Source organism: Ambystoma mexicanum, chromosome 7p (assembly GCF_040938575.1).
Source record: "Ambystoma mexicanum isolate Mex_15411 chromosome 7p, UKY_AmexF1_1, whole genome shotgun sequence".
Lineage (NCBI taxonomy): Eukaryota > Metazoa > Chordata > Amphibia > Caudata > Ambystomatidae > Ambystoma > Ambystoma mexicanum.
The window spans coordinates 825,056,076-825,074,307 of NC_090939.1; the positions used below are offsets into that span (position 1 = coordinate 825,056,076).

The 18,232-nt window shown below is 43.8% G+C and overlaps 1 protein-coding gene across 7 annotated transcripts in view; it reads left to right on the forward strand.

The window, feature by feature from the left end:
• ATP11A (ATPase phospholipid transporting 11A) overlaps positions 1-18,232 on the forward strand; it is a 2,308,865-nt gene that overhangs the window by 566,646 nt on the left and 1,723,987 nt on the right. For all 7 annotated transcript variants that reach the window (XM_069636989.1, XM_069636990.1, XM_069636983.1 and 4 more), the window contains exon 3: positions 14,101-14,190. In XM_069636989.1, coding sequence (XP_069493090.1) covers positions 14,101-14,190 — 90 coding nt within the window. The remainder of the gene's footprint in view (positions 1-14,100; positions 14,191-18,232) is intronic.

Here is an 18,232-nt window from a genome sequence, read left to right on the forward strand (position 1 = left end):
CAATGTTTATCCCCCAAGACCATTCCAAGTTCCCCTATGGGATTTAAACTTAGTACTAACTTTCCTGATGGGTACACCTTTCGAACCTCTCCATTCTTGTTCGTTAAGATTCCTTACCCTTAAAACTGTTTTATTAATAGCACTTACATCTGCTAGAAGGGTGAGCGAATTACAAGCTCTTTCTTGTAAACCCCCTCATACAATCTTTCACAAAGACAACGTTGTCCTGCAAGTGAAGCCTAATTTCTTCCCAAAGGTGGTTTCTGAATTCCATATCACTCAGAAGATTACCCTACCATCTTTCTATCCTCCTCCTCACCCGGGGAAAGAGGAAGAGAGGTTACACAGACTAGACCGTAGGAGGGCTTTAAGTTTTTACATTAGTAGACTAGCCAGTATAAGACAGGCAGACCAGCTGTTTGTAGGTTACGCAGGTCACAAGCTGGGGTTACCAATAACTAAGCAGACCATTTCCAGATGGATCATTCTAGCCATTCTGGAATGTTATAAACTGGCAAGGAAAGAGCCCCCTCAAAATCTTAGTGCTCATTCGACCAGAGGTATTGCAGCTTCATCGGCCCTCAAAAGAGGCGTGCCGGTTAAAGACATATGTGCGGCCGCTACATGGTCGTCTGTCCATACCTTTACACGTTTTTACAATCTGGATTCCTCCTCCAGTCAAGAGACTAGGTTTGGAAGGGCTTTACTGCATTCTATTCATCAATAGAAGACAGCGTGAAGTCAGTACTCCCTCCTCCGATAATAGAATACTGCTATGGGAGCCTATCTAAGATGAGGAATACGTCGGAGGACACAATCCCTTCGAAGAACAAGTTACTTCTTACCTTGTAACGTTCTTTCGACGGGATGTTCCTCCGACGTATTCCTCATCGACCCTCCCATCCATCCCCGCAGTTCTACTTCCCTTGTTTTTGCAGCTTATGCTCCTTCAGGGTGATTAGTCTAGTCCAGACAGTAATACTGTGGGCTACAAAATGGAACTGAGCAACGGACGCTGCGCGCGGCCTTTATAGGCAGGATGACGTCGAGCGTCGATACGGCGGCTGTCGAGGGACATCGACTCGAGGGACGTCGACGCGCAGCGCCCTCTAGAAAAAATTTTCCGAGGCCAGCAGAGCTGGAAGGATATATCTAGGATGAGGAATACGTCGGAGGAACATCCCGTCGAAAGAACGTTACAAGGTAAGAAGTAACTTGTTCTTCTATGGCAAAACACGAGGGCGAGCATTATGCCTGCTTAAAGCGTACCTGCCACTAGCCATGCTAGTTGTGCAGTTGGATTTGAGTAAAAATCCTTGAATACTGATTCACCCTCCCAGTCTGCAACTTTGATGTCTTTGAGACAGACAGCTACATTGAACACTATGGTGCCCACTTGACCAGAGGTGCTATGGCTTGAGAACTGTGGTGTATCAAAAGCCACTTGACTAAGAATTCCTCAGGCCCATCTCCCGAATGTGGGAGAAAAAAACTGACTTGCGAACAGAGATTAACTGCACATCCTCCCATGCAGTGGTTTGGCATAGCTTTAATGCAGCACATTGTGCACAGTTGTTGCTGATGCGTGATAGAAAGAAAGAAAGAAAGAAAGAAAGAAAGAAAGAAAGAAAGAAAGAAAGAAAGAAAGAAAGATGGATCTTCCTATAGCCACATTTGGTCCGGTGAGATGTGAAATGCCGTTTGGACCCCACAACAAGATATTAAGCTTTACATTGTTGCATGCTTGCCAGCAACATTCTGGATAGATGTTGGCTAGTATGATGGCTGTAGGCTGTATGAAGCCAATAATGTGTTGCTCTGGGAGGTAATCACAGGTGACTTGAACAATGGTCTAAACTGATAGTCTTATGTATGGAGAGAATGGTGACAAATACAATGAATGTTCATGCCAATTTGTTTGTTTTTTTCCAGACATTACCAATTAGAACAGTCGAGGCATTTGAGAGGGGTCAGTAATGCAAGGCAGACAACTGCTTGTAGTTTTCTCAATATCAGACATTTTTAAATAAGAGTGCAAAGAAAACCCAACTAAGCCTACTGTACCAGGGAGTTCCCTGCCTAGTCCAGCTGCTAAGGGGAAATCTCTTAGCATACACAAAACTGGCCCTCACACTAAACAGCAACACATTCAAAGTAATGCATAAACAAGTGTTTACCAAACAACCAGTGACTTGGATGACCTTCACCTGTTCTGGGTAGATCCCTTTCCCAAGATTGTCCAAAGTCCATCTCTCCAAGTGTTCATGAAGGAAAGCAAAGTCTTGAATCCGTTTTTGAGAGTTCCAAAAGAAACAAAAGTTCACCCAAACATAAATCCACTGGTTACAGTTATTTTTCTTTCTTACGAAAAGTTCCCCTTCCAATTTCAGCACCAAGGGTAATCCTGGAATCCTCCTTCCAGGATGGTATTGTTAGAGTTCAAATTCAAAAGTACCACTTCTGCTTCAACATCTGTCCATTTCTTTACCACCTCTGCAGCTTCTTTAGTATGATTTGTCAGGGGTCTTCTTCTCAGAGTGTTGCTACTTCTTGACATCTCATTTCTGCTGCTGTTACTGTGAAGGCATACTCCTTTGCTCCACGGAAGCCCACTGCCTCAACCACTTTTAATGCAACATTAATTAACTGTCTCATAGACAACCACAGTTCTGATAGATTTGCGTCAACTTGGTATTTTAGGCAATTTAAAGCCAAGACTCCTCGACCTCCACAGGTAGGCAAGGCACTCTTCTTTCCTAGGTTCTAAGAAAAGGACAGCCTCTTTGCCTCTTCTGCCTGTCTTACTGCCACAAGTATAATCTGTCTTTGCTTCCAGACTGCTCCTCTCTCAGCTGCAACAGTCTCAGCATTACAGATTGTTGTCTTAATCTTCTTACAAGCACCCAGCTCCCTTTGCCAGCTTTATTGACACCTTCTTGGTTGCAGTAGCTAACCCGAAGCTATGTTGCCACTCTTCCAGCTTTGGATAACCTTGTCACATTTGTATCAAAAGACACTGGTCCTTCAGCAACTTCAAAGTACAGGTGGTTAGATTTCAATATGGCTGGTTTCACCATAGAAAGGACTTGCCTACTGGCTTGGGTAATGCTTCTTCTCTAGTTCAGCAACTTCTACAATTGATAAAATACTTGTTCTGAATGTTACAAGATTCAATCTTCACAAGAGCAACAGATTTAGGTACACATGACCACTCTTTGATGGAGATTTTCAATGTTCCGGAACTGTCAGGACTAGCATTCCCTTTCATTAGTAAGGAGTGATACTTTGACTCACATCGGGAATCATAATGGTCCACACGCAACCTCTTTGTTGTAATATCCTTTGTAACCGTGTCTGAAAGTCAGTTTAAACTTTTCAGAGTGATTCAACAAAGCGTGCCCCCTTCTCAATTGGAGACACGCAACCACTCTGGTAAGGTTATAAAGTATAACTATGGAAATGAAATGCTTTTTCGTTTACGCGAGCACTCTGGCTTGTTTCAGATGTGTGCATGATACATTTCCTTTGTTCTTAGGACTTAGACGGCGTCATACAACTTCCACTCACTTCTGCTATTATGGAAATGATAATGGAGTTGGTAACAGTTACCGGCAAGAGCTTTTCAGTGAATCTGAAAACGGAGCTTCACTCACCGGCTCTAGAAACACTGCTGTTGTGGGCTGCTTCCACTTCCCGACTTTTCTCCCTCCTCCTCCTACTACTTAAGTTACTCTTGGGACTCACACCCCTCTGCAGCATGCAGCCTAGACCACGGGGAGTCTCCTTCACACCTCAATCCCTCAGCTTGCTTCTGCACATAGGGCTCGTGTTGCAGCATGATTTCGGCTCTGCAATTGCATCACCCATGCACACCTGGGAAGACCTTAAGTCTCGCTGCACCTCTCTGTGCAGCCACATCCAGGCAGGGTTTGTGAACACAGGACCAATTCAGAGCCTGCAGGTGGAATCTGCTCTTCTCTTGTCCCGGCGTCCCTTGTGTGATCACAATTACTCTTGAACTGCCAGCCTCATGATCTACTACTACTGCCTGCTTTTCAGCTTCTGCTCCAGCTCCTTCCTTTTGCTCCTTCATGCTTCAGCCTTTCTGCTGCTCAGGTGGGGCAATTAGGTTTAAGTGCAGACCCTTAATGTTAATTGCCTGACCTTGGCAATGGCTGTTAGCCCTTCTTGCCTGCTCTACAATTCTATATGCCGCCTGAGACCTCTTCTTTGTCTCAGTCCCTGTGGTATTCTAGGAGATGTAGTTCACGTTAGTGAACTTAGGTTTTTCTACTTATTTTCCACTTTTAAGGGTAGCTTTAATTCACTTAGTATTTTTAGAAGAGGGATTGTGAGGCTTAATATGATTTGGGACAGGTAGTGTGGAAAAGGCCACATTTCTGTCGCTCCTTCCGCTTTACACCACCCCCACGATTGGGTTCAGGAAGTGTCTGTCCTCTCCTGGCCACCTGGGAGGAGCCTTTACGCAGGGCTTTGGTGAGGGTTGTGCAGGTTCCCTACATATTCTGTGGGGAAATAAATTGAATGCTGTAACAATTTATTTGGGAAAATGGAAAAAAGCCTAGAATTTCCTTTGCCACTATGGCAAGGCCAAAAGAAGAGGGGTATTAATATTTCAGAAGCTCCTAGCTTAGGGTGATTGTTGATCACCTTCGAAATGATGGGTGTAAGCATTGGTTGAGGTTGGAGAATGATGTTCTCGTCCGAGTCTCATGTGGGGAATTTTTGTGGGTCTCAGTCAATACTACCCAAATGGATACACTATGATTCATTGTCACGTGTGCAATCGAAATTCTGTCAAAAGAGGAGTAATACTAGATGGCTCTCTGCATGGCCATCTCCACTAAGTTGTATGTGGCCTCCCTCCAACAGGAATTGTATAAAAGATACACTGAGATTCAAAAGTGGTTAGAGGTTGGACTAATATGTTTTGAGCAGTTATGGAGGGGCCAGTAACACAGACAAGTTATGGACTTAGTTAAGGTCCCAGAGTGTAGTGTTCCATGCAGCCAGGGGGTGAAATGATGTGAAAACGTTTGAGTAACCTGCATACCACAGGGTGCTCTCCCACAGGCACTCCCTCTGCTTGCAAATTGCTAACCACAATGGCAGTGTATGGTTACTTACTTCATGATAACCTTTTCCCTGCTCCCCTAGGTTAGCAAGGTATTTCCAGCCCAGAGCAACTGGCACTGAATTGGGATGTGCACCACACTCCAAATACCAGTGACACAAGCCAGACCAGGCTGCACTGTAACATTTCTAGGTGGCAAGGACCCAGGATTCTCTAATACGCTCCCCAGCCTTCCCCGAAAATCTTGGGATGGACCATTGAGACCGAAAAGCCTCCATGAGCTCCAGTGAACTCTTAGTTAACTAAGGTCAACGATCGCCCTGAGGATTCATTCAGATGTGGGATCCGTCGGTAAGTTGATTGAAAAATGTGAGGAAAGATCCTAGAGATGGAAACCACACTTGGAATGTCCATAACAGAGTGATTATCACAAGTTCAGAGTCCTCTCAGTATGCCTTTGCCAGGTTTGGGACAGGCATCTGATGCGGCTGCTTTGGGAATCCAGTGTCCAACTGAAGAACCTTGGTAATTGTGTATTGAGCTGAAACACAAAAGGGTCCTACTGGAGAGTTACCCAGGTGATCCATTACTTCTGACTACAGGAGGATCAAGCTGAAATCTGATAAATATCTGAAATTTCAGTCTGCCACCTTCAACTGAAACATACTATGTTTTCTTTTTTCTAGCCGCCTTTACGGTGTGAAGATGTATTGTGTTATAATTGTTCCTCACTAATGGCTATCTGTAATACGGCATTTGTATAGCACCTTTTCCCATTGGTATGGCCTCAAAGCATTTTAGGAGAATGCCCTTGGAAGACCGAAGTCCGGGGTATGAGAGATTGGTCAGAGGAATTTACAATGCTTGTATGCATTTTAGCCAGTACTCCGAAAGGTAGGTGTGGCTAAGTCCCTGCTAGCGACACATGTAGAGCTGGCTTGTGGATTGGTGCTGTGAAGGCTGTCCAGAGAGTATGCAAGTCAAGGAGGCTGATTGTGTCCAGCTAGACTGAATTTTTATTGTGGGACTTAGCTTCATTCTAGTGGCAGAGGTATTGTGTGATGTGTCATGTGCAGGTTGGTGGCCGTGCCTGTGGCTATTTGCCTTTGACATGAAGTTTGATACATACCATTGGTATGGCCTCAAAGTGCTGCAGGTGAATGCCTTTTTATGTGCATTTTAGAGGGGTATGAGAGCTTAATCAGAGGAGTTTACATTGCGTGTATGCATTTTAGCCAGTACTCCGATAGGTAGGTGTGGCTAATATCTGCTAGCGACCCATGTGGAGCTGACTTGTGGACGGGTGCTGTAAAGGCTGTCAAGAGAGTATGCACCCCCTCCTGAAAAAGCCTTATGCCTATCCTACTTGTCCGGCAAACTGCCAACCGATCTCTGTCGCTCCCTTCCTGGACAACAAACTCCTGGAAAAGCTGGCCATCTCCCAACTTACTCTCCACACTAAATCTGTTGGTTTTTTCCATGACCATCAGTCTGGCTCCAGAGCAGCCGAAGGCACAGAATTTGCTCTCCTGAACACCCATGAAGTTCTGCTCAAAAATCTCAATTCCAGCCTTCTTTCTGTCCTCATCCTCCTTGACCTTTCCTATGTTTTTGTTACGATCAAATCGCGCCATCCTGATCAGTCGTCTCCGTGAGAACCTGGGCATCACGGATCAGGCCCAGGCGTGGTTGACCTACTTCCTCCTGGACTGACCCTCCCAGGTCCAACTTGGGTCCTTTCTCTCCACCAACTCTCTCTCTCCCCACATGCAAAGCATACATTACTTTTCAAAAATTGATTAGCAGAGTTTGCTAATTAAATTGTTCTTGATTAGCAAACAAACCCATTTGATTAGCAATTTTGTATGAATGTTTTTATTGCCACCAGAAGATACTTGTAACCAAGACATAAAATGAGCAACAATGCAGCAGTTTTGTGTACCGCTGAAGTAAGACCTTAGTGAGATAAGTCAGGCCTTGCAAATTCTTTAAAATTCCACTAGACCTGCAGGTTGAGTAACTTAGTTTACCCACTTGACTGAAGAGATATGCACTAAGACACATGGCAACGGATGACAACAAATTTAAATGCACTGTAAAATGATACATGCACCAGAAACCCACTTTAGTTTGGCACACTGCTGCCATCCAGAGGCCAGCCATGCACAGTGAACTTTTATTTGACATTTACTGCAAACAAAGGAAAGGTTAAATAGGTTTCCAACATCCCCTGCAAACAGTACTGGCCCTTCTTAAAATCTACTCAACTAAGCGAGTGTGCAAAAATACTTTGGAAGCCCTGGATGATTGTCTGTAGAAAAGTTTGCTGCATGAATGGACATGAAATAAATACATATGATGAAAAGGCTCTGAAAATAGTTTGCCTAGCTCTCTACTGCAGGTGCACATAAATAATGCAATCATAATCATAGAGCAAAATGAGCTCTGAAAACCAACTACAGTGTACAGTTTTGCAGTAGGTCTGTAGATGTACAGTCTGGATGACTATTGATCGCTACTTTAAGTAAATATCAAGTTAGCTTTGTGTATACATTATGTAAAAGACCCAGCAGAGTGGATGCCGGATCAGGCAGAGAACTGGGCAAACTCGGCAGACTATTGTAGTTTGTGGCCATCTCACTTTCAGGATAGCGGGTATAAAGCAACATAAGATAGGATGTCAAGTAGTATGGGATCAGCTCATGGGTTGAGCACCAGTTGCAAGCTGTTTGTAACCACCAGGCCACAGAACTAGGTTTGCCATCAAAGCATTTGGCAGCCTGTTAATGTACATTTTCAAAAGTATCCACTTGTCAATATGATGCATCTTCCCCAACAAAATGAAATCTAGTTGACACTGAGATTTATATACACTTAACTGTAAAGAATGGAGACATTGCAGTGTTTTACAGTAGCAATTATGCATTATGTAAATGACATTTTTAGAAAAGGAATTGAAACCTTTAAAAAAAAAACGAACACATCCTGGTCTTTGGCAGACAGGCTACAGTTAGCTTAATAACAGTATCATCCCAATTTATTTCTGCCTTGAAATTTTTGAAAAAGAAATGTGCGTAGCACTCCTACAAAGTCCTTTTGGCACATGAGTGAAGGGGATGATTACTGCTACACTCTATCTCCATTAGCCCCATTGAACTTGCAGTGAAGAGGGTAGCGAGAGCTCTGAAGGCAAGAGGAATGCAGGGTAAGCTGTGCTTTCATTGAACTGGGTAACTTAAATGGCTAGCTTTGCTACTCAAGTACTAATTTAATTAGCAAACCTACAGAATTGCTTAGCAAATTGCTCTGCGATACTGCTTATTTTATGCCTTGTATTCAATCAATATGTTTTTATCTTCAACATGTCAATCCTACACCCAATGTTTGCAGAGATGCTCTATTAAGTAGAATGGTAGGGTATCCCGATACGTGCATCTGGATATCAACCGCAGCATGCAACTTCCTGTTAAGCGTGCATCAGGAGGCACCAAGTTGAGTTTGCGTCCAATAACTTTCTCTTCCAACCAGCCGGTCAGCTATAATCTGCACATATTTCCAAAGTGAACGCGAACTGTGGGTTTCCACCACATACTTGGAAATAATATACAAACTATGGTAGGTTGCGTTATGGTCTACAGGCATGCATTTAGGGTCACTATGCTATCAATTTAGAATGCAAAGTATAGGGTGGAATCCAATCAACATTGGAATATAGTTTTATGATTTTCTAATAAAGGAATAACTTCCCCCCACTTTATTTCACAGAATGAGGGTCCTGCCCCCTACTATGCAGCATTATGATTGACCGCTAAATATCATTTACTGTAGCATGATTTTCTATTAAATGGAAGTGACACTGCTAAGCTCCCTTTCATCCCTAATCTGTAGTTTTAAATTACTATTGCTTTCACAGGTGACAAATGATCAATTAATCATGGAGATGTGAAAACGTGGAACAAAAATCCAGTGTGTCACTAAACCTGTGAAAACATGCAGGGTTTCATTTGGTTGTGAATGCAAAGTCAGAGCTGCAATTTATGTGCACAAAACTGTTACCTTTCCGATGCAAAACAAGTCTGGCACGGTTTGAATACAGTAAGAAAGCAAAGTGCAATTTAACATGCTGAAGCAGAGCTAATGAGTCCCTCCCTGTACACCTTCTCTTGGGACTCGGAAGAGAAGTGGTTCTAACGGGCTACGTCTAATTACTTGGGGGCACGTTCATACTCACTTTTGAATACTTAGTTAAGGCAAAGAGCCAGGAAGGATACTCAAGAATTTCACGGAAATTCTCAGTCACATAGGCCCTTTCAGGTGTTTCTCCCTTGCTAAGAAAGTGGGTCTGCCTCAGATAAAATCAGTCTCGGGCTTCCTCATGGATCAGGCCCCTTTCATTTACATATATTATCGAATATCAGCACTCATCCATTTGCAAGAAGTCTTCCCCTTCTCTTCAGCCTTCACAATCCTAAATCCTTATTCCCACAATGTCATTGTGACCTCAAAGGTTTTCTTTGCTAAAAGTCTCTCCATTGTCTTGCTTAACAGGCAGACATTCCCAGAGAATACCCTTATTATTTTTCATATATTTATCAAATTTATAAACATGTGACAGGGAGGGGGGTTCTATCATCTGGTCACTTTTGAATTCACAATCCTCCTTGAGCCATATCTCATTGTAGCAACAAACCACAACGATAAAATATATGGATTTCTGGGTTGCTGTGGTCCACATGAACACCTGGATATTTGGAATAAATGTATGCAATAAAATGTGACTTATTTTTAATATTGATGATTTTATTAATCTTAAAAATTTAGTTTGACTGATTTGATAGAGGAGAATCTCATGATTGTAGGACACTTCATTTGATTCTACTTCATATCACTTTGGAGGTTTGTGGAAATTAGATTTTAAATGCATTTATGGTGAATACTTTTTCTTTGAATTATCAAAACTTGTGTCCAGGCATGCCCTTCAGTTAATGATTAATATGGTTGTTTGACATGCCTTCTTAGTAAAACATTTCATGGGTAGCAGATGGGGGAATTGATTACCTAGCTGATGTAAAAAGGTGACATTCTAAGTGCATTTCAGCCCTTGGTAGCCTGGCCTGTGAAAGCCATATCCAGCTTCAATGTAAACTTTTTAGATGGGATAATCCCAAGGCCGATGATTTTGAATTTCATTTCCATCTCTTTTCCTTTATTTGGTTGAGCCTTGAACAAATGGTGTTATTATTAAAGGAACTTTAATGGGTTTGTTTGATGGCGTTAAATGTATAGATCTGTTTTCTCCTGATGGTCAAGCTAATCCTCTGGAATATCAACTGACCCCCATCAACAATGTGTGCATGGGTGAACACTAGTTCTTGTTCTCCAGTTCGTTGAAAGATCATCATTGCCATGTTAGAAAAAACAATAATTTCCTGTACAGATTTAACAGTAAAGTATTATCTATGAGGTTTAACATAGGGCTGTACCACTTAATGTATTTTCAATAGACTTATATTTGCATTTGCAAAGGCATCAATTTTAAATTTTATATTTTGTAGCAGAAACATTTATTTTGGAAAAACAGAAAATTTCCATAAAAACATAAAGAATAGAAACATAATTACAGATCAGTACACATAAATGAATTCCAACAGCTTGACAACCATAAAAACCTTCAATAATACAAAAAGCAACATTTAAAACAGTTTTCATTAAATATTTACTAACAGCTGACACATTATTTAAAAATGACAATAGAGCCCAACCGACACATCCTGAATCCGCCGAAAATGCACGGTTTGTTCTCATCGCAGTTAGACCATTGCTCTCCATTGAATGCAGGTAAAACACGCAGTAGTTATCACAATGCGTTGAGAATGGTTCTGTGCCCACCAGAAAATAATTCTGGAGACCTAGATCTGTAATGATCATATGCTTCTGATTGGCAGGCCTCTGGATCTCCAGTTACTCCCTTTCCCCTGTATATGCGGAGTACCCTTACTTTTTCAGACTTCAGAATCTTGCTAGACATAACCTCTGACGTATAGTAACATTGAGCCAAACCCACTTTCACCAGTACGGCTTTTACCTGCTTAGGCCTGGGGATTTTCAAATAAGTATTGCTGGGGACCAGATAATTCATTAGCTCATGAGTCAAAACAGCTTTACTGTTACCCCAGTTTTCTACTAGGTTATATTTATATTTCACATATTCTGAATGAACTAACTAGCCTGATAAATTACATGGCCATTAGTTTTGGATTGTGCAGTATGCTGCTTCATTTCAAACACATGCTAACATTTGGGTTTATAAAATTGCAAGTGAGTACACTAAGCTCACAGAACAATGTTTTCTGGGTAATGTAGGAAATGGCACTTGTGTTTTCTTTAATGTTCTCAATTCTGACAAAATATGTATCAACCAAAATTGGTCCTAATCTTTTCTCACATTTTTGCTCTCGATTATTTGTAAGAAATTGTATTATTGTTGGTTAGATGCAATTCTGCTTTGCAGTCTCCACATTACTTCATTTGTTGAGTTTCGTACACTACCTTGCCTGAATGTAGCAAGGTTCTTTATTTTGGCTGAAGGTAGACATTTTGATTTTGCTCAGGGGTCTTCCAGCATGTCTTCTGTGAGTTTTTAAAATGTTTAATGAGCCTGTCCTGGGACCTTGAATGTACATATTTGCCTTTGGAGTTCTCTTAAAAGTTCAGTTTGTGGCAAAATCAGTGCATGTGTTGGGTGCTGTGTCTCAAAGTAATTTCCTGCGTTTTACAGGTGCACCTTTTTGAATTAAATAGAGAATTCCAATACACCAACGAACAAGGCACCATGTGGGTGTCTCTCACTTGAGGTTCTTCCAATATTAACTTTCCCCAATAGTGTTAAACAAATGTCTTGATTGCTGCAAGTAGTCTGGAACAGAATATGTCCCAGATTTATGTAGCAGACAGCTGAAACATTGTCCATTTTGAGCAGGATGAAGCAGTGGACTTTGTCCCTGGGTAGGGCCCTGTTGGTGAACAAACTTGCTGAAAGCTTTTGCAGTTATGTATGTGCAGTTCTCCTGGTTACAACACACTCTTCCCTCCTGTCCTTTCTACTCTGCACCAGGCATCCCGCCCAGACCTGCCTGATTCTGACGCTTAAGTAACCGGTCTGGGGTCAAACTGAAAATGTCCCTACTGTTCAATACTTACTTGCGGTAAAGCTACTAGTTGATCTCTCCTGTGGCTTTGTAAAGCCACCAGGGTACCGAAGATGCCAAGAAAGGCAGACTCGCTGATTCCCAGCATCGACTTGTCCAGAGGAATTGCAGGAAGTGCCTCTGCGAACCATATATTGTAATGGACAGGCAGGCATTGGGCTTATCCAGAAGCATAAGCCAGTTCCCACAGATCAAGATGTGTTTTAGCATGTGCGATACTTCCATTTTGAAGTTCCGACATACCACTCATTCAGTTGTTTGAGGTTCACAACCAGTTACCTTCTGTTACCTCTTTACTTTGTCTTACAGAGGGTACTATAGCTCATTTGCAAGCTAGCTTCATAACTTCCTCATCCATGAGCTTGTACTCCTCCCAGGAAAATATCAAGGGAGTGGTGAGCATACTAACTCCAAGCAAAACCCTCTGACAGTCTGGCACACCGAAGCATCGCCTGATGGCACATCACAATTCCTCAAAGCCATGCTGTCTCCCATTGAGGCTAACAGTGTGCAAAGGAAAACTGTACACCCGGCCTCTGATTTCTCCGCATGTTGACAGGAAGGGGAAGTCTTTTTTTATTGTGCCCATTATGTACGGTGTCTCCCCTCTTCCCCATGGGGGCTGTCTGTCCAATTGGTAACTGCTAGAAGTGCACCACCCTTCTGCACCTGGCATTACAAACTGTTGGCACAAACCCCCTCTGGATAAAGAACGGTGCCATTTGCATGGTGGTATATGTGCCTACACATTTTGCAAGCTCTTCAGTGAAGGGGTCGCAAAACAGGAGTCCTTGAGCTGATGTCTTCGCTTCTCATGGTGCCATTTCCCCAGCCTGACATCAATCTTCCTGAGAATTACCTTTTTGCATTGTGTGGCAATCTTATCTGCAATTCCTAATAAGCACAAGATCCGTTGGACCGATTTGGACCCAGTTGTACCCAGTTGATCAGCACCTTATGATTCGCTGATGAACTGTTCGTTTGGCCGTTTGGCCAGATCTAGAATTTTGGCTAGAGGTCCTGCCACACCCATGAGTTTATCCTGGCAAGACCACCAGGCTCTGCCTATGCCCCATTTGAGGTCTTGGTTTTTCAATGAAGGTCTTTTAAATAAAAAATCTAATTCTGGCTTTTCTGACACCTTCCGCTCTCTCTGGTCTTGGGCATTCTGCTCTGAGCAGACTTGGTTATCCAAGGCCTTGTGAATTAGGCTGCAAGTCACTGCAATACACAGACTTATGTGGTGGCAGTCTGTCTGCCAATGGACTCGAGAGACTGCTTCCTCACAGGGCATGAAGCCACATGGAAAGAGGCAATAGCATATTGTTTTTAACTCTTGCAAGGAGTGCGTAACAAAGTGCGCTATCCTAAACTCTGGGAACAGTTTTAGCCCACTGCTATGAAATCTGTCCACAACTTACAAGTCAACATTGAACAAGTTAAGAAATGTACTATTTATGCTACAGAGCAGCAAAGAAAGGAGTCCTTCATTATCTTGGGATCTTGAAGGGTGCAATTGCTGGGACATGGTTTACAGGAGTCACTTGAATGTTTCTGATATGGCCTACACATTCTTCCAAACCTTCTGGGAATTGTAAGATGCTAGTGTTATTGTGTTCTTGCTGATTGAGATTCTGCAAATTAAGAATAAGAGGAGCACAACGCTCTGCTCTGGCCTTGACAAAGGATAAAATGTGTATGTGTATAAAGTATTTTCATGGGCTATAATTGTGATTTTTCCTTTAAAGTATATGATAAACATTGTAACTATATAATGATTTGTTTGTTCTTTTCCAGTATACGTTTTGGAACTTTGTACCAAAGAACCTGTTTGAGCAGTTCAGGAGAATAGCCAACTTTTACTTTCTCATCATTTTCCTTGTGCAGGTAAGCACCTTCAATTGTGTTGCATGTATTTTTTGTACAACCTTTTGTAATGATGTGATGAATGCATGTTGGTTTTACAAATGTATTGCAATTTCTCTAGATTTTAGGCACATTCCCAGTCAACCCAGAATCATTAATTTACATCAGGGACATGTATTAATGAAAAGGAATTATAATGGAACCAGTGGAAAAGAGCAGAGCCCAACATAATAGCCAGACAATCCTGAGTGTTTTGAGGTGTATAGTACATGACAAAAGCAGTCTGTATTTCATGCGACTTCCAAAACAATAAGGAGTTTGTAAATACAGAGCTGGATGTCTCATTTACAGTGTCGGAAGATTATTTCATTGTATTGTTAGCAGACTTAAATAGCTTGTTCCTGTATGCATTTTGTTTAATTGAAACAGACATTTAGAACAGGAGAGCAATGTGGTCAGTGAGAGAGAAGAGTGTACCAAAACATTCAAAATAATCTGTCCTGCAACTGTCAGGGATTCTTCCTTTCTGCTTGTTTGTATTTGTATTTATTTGTATCTATTTTATTTGTATAGCGCAAACCAGGCCCGGAGGCTACCGGCGCGTATCTTGAGACAGTGGTTACATAATAGTATGACATAGCATAGTACATTTACATAGCACATTCGCTCAGGAGCACATTGCAGATTCGACAACTGACACATAAATAAGAAGTTTATCTATGTGACGCTTGGTCGTCGGAGGAGACGAGCCAAAGTTTAGCCTTGTGTTTGAATGAGTTCAGGGAGGGCATGTTTCTGATGGAAAGCGGCACAGAGTTCTATAGTTTGGCTGCCAGAACTGGGAAGCTGGCCCTGCCAGCTGTTTGGAGCTTGAATCTCGGGATCTGTAGGCCCTGGCTAGTGGCAGACCTCAATGAGTGAGGTGGGATATAGTGGGTGAACCGGGAGGATAGATAGCTGGGGTCCAGATTATTCAAGGATTTGTAAGTCAGGGCAAGAGATGTGACATCCTTAAAAGCTCTTCCATTCCCATCCGGAATAAAGGTCATGATCCTGGAAATCCTTCACTCAGCAGTTTGATGGATTTTAGTATGGGAACCTGCCCTTGGCTGACCACTTGTTAAGATTTGTGCTTTCTACGATTCTCAGATGAGCTGAGAAGTCAGGTAATCGAGTTAACTCTTTAGATCTCGCCTGCGTCTCAGTATCCAAGGCGAAGGTAGAACATTGGCGCAATGTTTATTTAGTCTGAAGCGCGAGTCGTGCAGATAGAGGCGACTCTCTCAAGATGCCACCCTGCCTGATTGACCCGACACCTCGAGCGAGCCGCGAGACAGGAAAATCTCTCACAAGAGGGAAAAACCTAACCTGATCAAGTCGAGTTGAATGCTGGTATCCAAACTCATAGAAGAAGCGGCAAGGTTTGGAGGACGTTTTCCAGGAGGAGAAATGTAATGAAACAGAAGGGGGTGAGGGAAGTACCAAGGCCAGCATGGGGGTTCTGGCATGGATTCACATGCTCCTGAATATATTCCCTGTCAGGCTGGGAATTCTTTGTAAAAAGAAAATTGTTTCGCTTTAGCTTGAAAACTGCATTTCTCCTCTAAACCAATCACTTAACTCTGGGTCATACTGCCCCATCCAATGACAGTCCTCTTCCTAAACTCCATCACTGGTGGCCATCTTCAGATTTTTACTGCACGCTCCAGTGTTGGGAGTCCTCTTCTTACTCGCCAAGCTATTTTTGTCTTTCAAGTTTTTTTGGCAAATTTTGAGAACTTTTAGACGGATTTTTGCTACATTGTTCAACCCAAGGTCGTTTACTGGCAGCGGGAACCTGCTGTCAGCGAAGATCAACCTTACATTGCAGATCTTGTATCAAAGTTTCGAGAGGACCTGCTTTTGCGCCTACTTCGTGTCTTCCACAATGTCTGAGGAGAAGAGGTGCCTCTTCAAACTCTGAGCGAGATCAACACCATAAATGTTTATAATGCCTGCATCCGGACCATGCTGAGGAGGGATGCAAGGTCTGCCATAGTTTCACGAAGAAGGATCGCTACAGCAGGATGGCAGTGTGGCTCAAGTTGGGGAAAGCCTCTGACTCTGCTCCCGTGCACAGGCATGCTTCACTCAGGACTGGCTGGTCCCACGATCAAACTCCCTCAGAAAAGAGGTTGAGGTCCTTTGAGGACACCCTGGACTCAGGGGTCAAAAAAGGCGGTCAGGCTCTGACACTAATCTCCCTGGGTTTGACACGGATGTGGGTCCCAGTGCGGTAAGGACACAGTCGCTGTCACGGACTAATTCCATGGCCAGCCTACCTGTGAGGGGTGCTACTTCTAAGAGAAAGTCCTTGGCTCCTTCAATGCTTTGCTTACCGTCTGCGAACAAACCGACAAAGGAGAGATCTTCGGCTGGCTCTTCTCTGCACCCGTCGACAATGACACTGTCTAAGTCGGCGACTGCATCGGCTGCTCAGCCTCCCAACACAGCGACTTCTTCAACCATCACGTCTTAATCAAAAGGCGCTTGGCCATGAAGGTGGTGTCCACTGCCATGGTGGCGGCTGCCAATCTGCGAGTTTCCCTGCCTCTCGGTGGCTCCAACTATGGCAGCTGGCACCCCAGGGATGGTGACAACTCCTCTCTCCACTCCAGAAGGCTCTGCAGAAGAAGGGCAGATCCCGCCTATTGACCCTAAGAAGGTTGCAGGGCTACGAGCTGCTCCAGAGAAACCAATGTAGATCTATACAAGTTCCGCCAAAGACATTTATAATATGTCCAAGAACTATTGTTTGGACCACAAAGGGGCTTATGGGGCAGTGTCAGTAAGGGGGAGTCCCCACGGAGTGTGATAAGTTCTCACCAGCGCTCGAGAAGGTGCATCAGCCAAGGCCCTACTCCTCTCGTTCCTTTCACTCCTCAGCCAGGGGACATGCCTTTGGATACACTGGCGATGCTGCACACACTAGTGTCAGCAATCCAGCAAAGGCTGCCCCCCCCACTCACACCAGGCCTGCCCCATTTGGGAGCCCACCCCAGCCCAAGCCTAAGTTGAAAAGGCCCAGCGGGCCCCAGGTGTCAACCGCTACCAACGCCACCTTCACATTGCAGTTCGACTCCTGCTGAGGAGATGCCACTGCACATGGGCGCCGATACGGCTACTACGGTGATGGACACTGACAAGGCTGATGACTTTGTACCCGCAGTTGGGGAACATTTGGGCGCAGACAGGACCCCCAGGGCCTCTCCACCTGATGAGATTGGTTCCTTTCACGCCATGATGTCCAGGGCCTCGAACCTCTTTAATATGGTGGCTGAAGAGACTTAAGAAGGAGGGATTCCTCTTCCAGCGCCACAAGTCCAGACGGAAGGCCATCATGTCTGTTCCCTTGCAGGATGATGTCTGGGAGGAGGGCTTGGATGAACTCTGAGCACTGCGCCTTCCAATCGGGATAAGATAGAGGAGTACAGGGTCCCGGACTCAGCCCCCAAGTACTTGAGATCCCAGCCTTCTCCCAAGTCTGAGGTATCTGCCGCCACCAGGAAGTGCTCGGCGAACCCATACTGTTGGTCAATGGTGCCCCCTCACCAGGAGGGGGAAGAAGCTGGATGCGGTGGGCAAGAGGATCATTTATATTGCAGCTTCCACCATTAAGGCTGCTAATGCCCTGGACATGCTCTCCTGCTAATACTGGGAACTGTGGTATAAATTGGGCCTGATTCTGGACTTCCTGTCTGAAGACAAAAAATTGAGGCCCTGGCCCTGTTCCAGGAGGGGTGGGTGGCCTTGGACCATGCCATTACAGTGGCGTTCGACATCGTGGACACAGGGTTACGCCAAATAGGCAACCGATTGTCTCTTCCTCGGCAGGGATGGCTGAGGGCCACCAGCTTCCGATCGAGCATCCAATTCAAAGTGGTAGAGAAGCTGTTTGATAGAGAAAACCTTTTTGGCAAGGTCCTTGATGAGTCTCTTCAAACAATTAAGACAGAGACTGCATGTTTGCTGGCGAACCCAAAGCAGCGTTGGTCCTTTGGTTCCTCGAGAGGGAAGTCCAGCA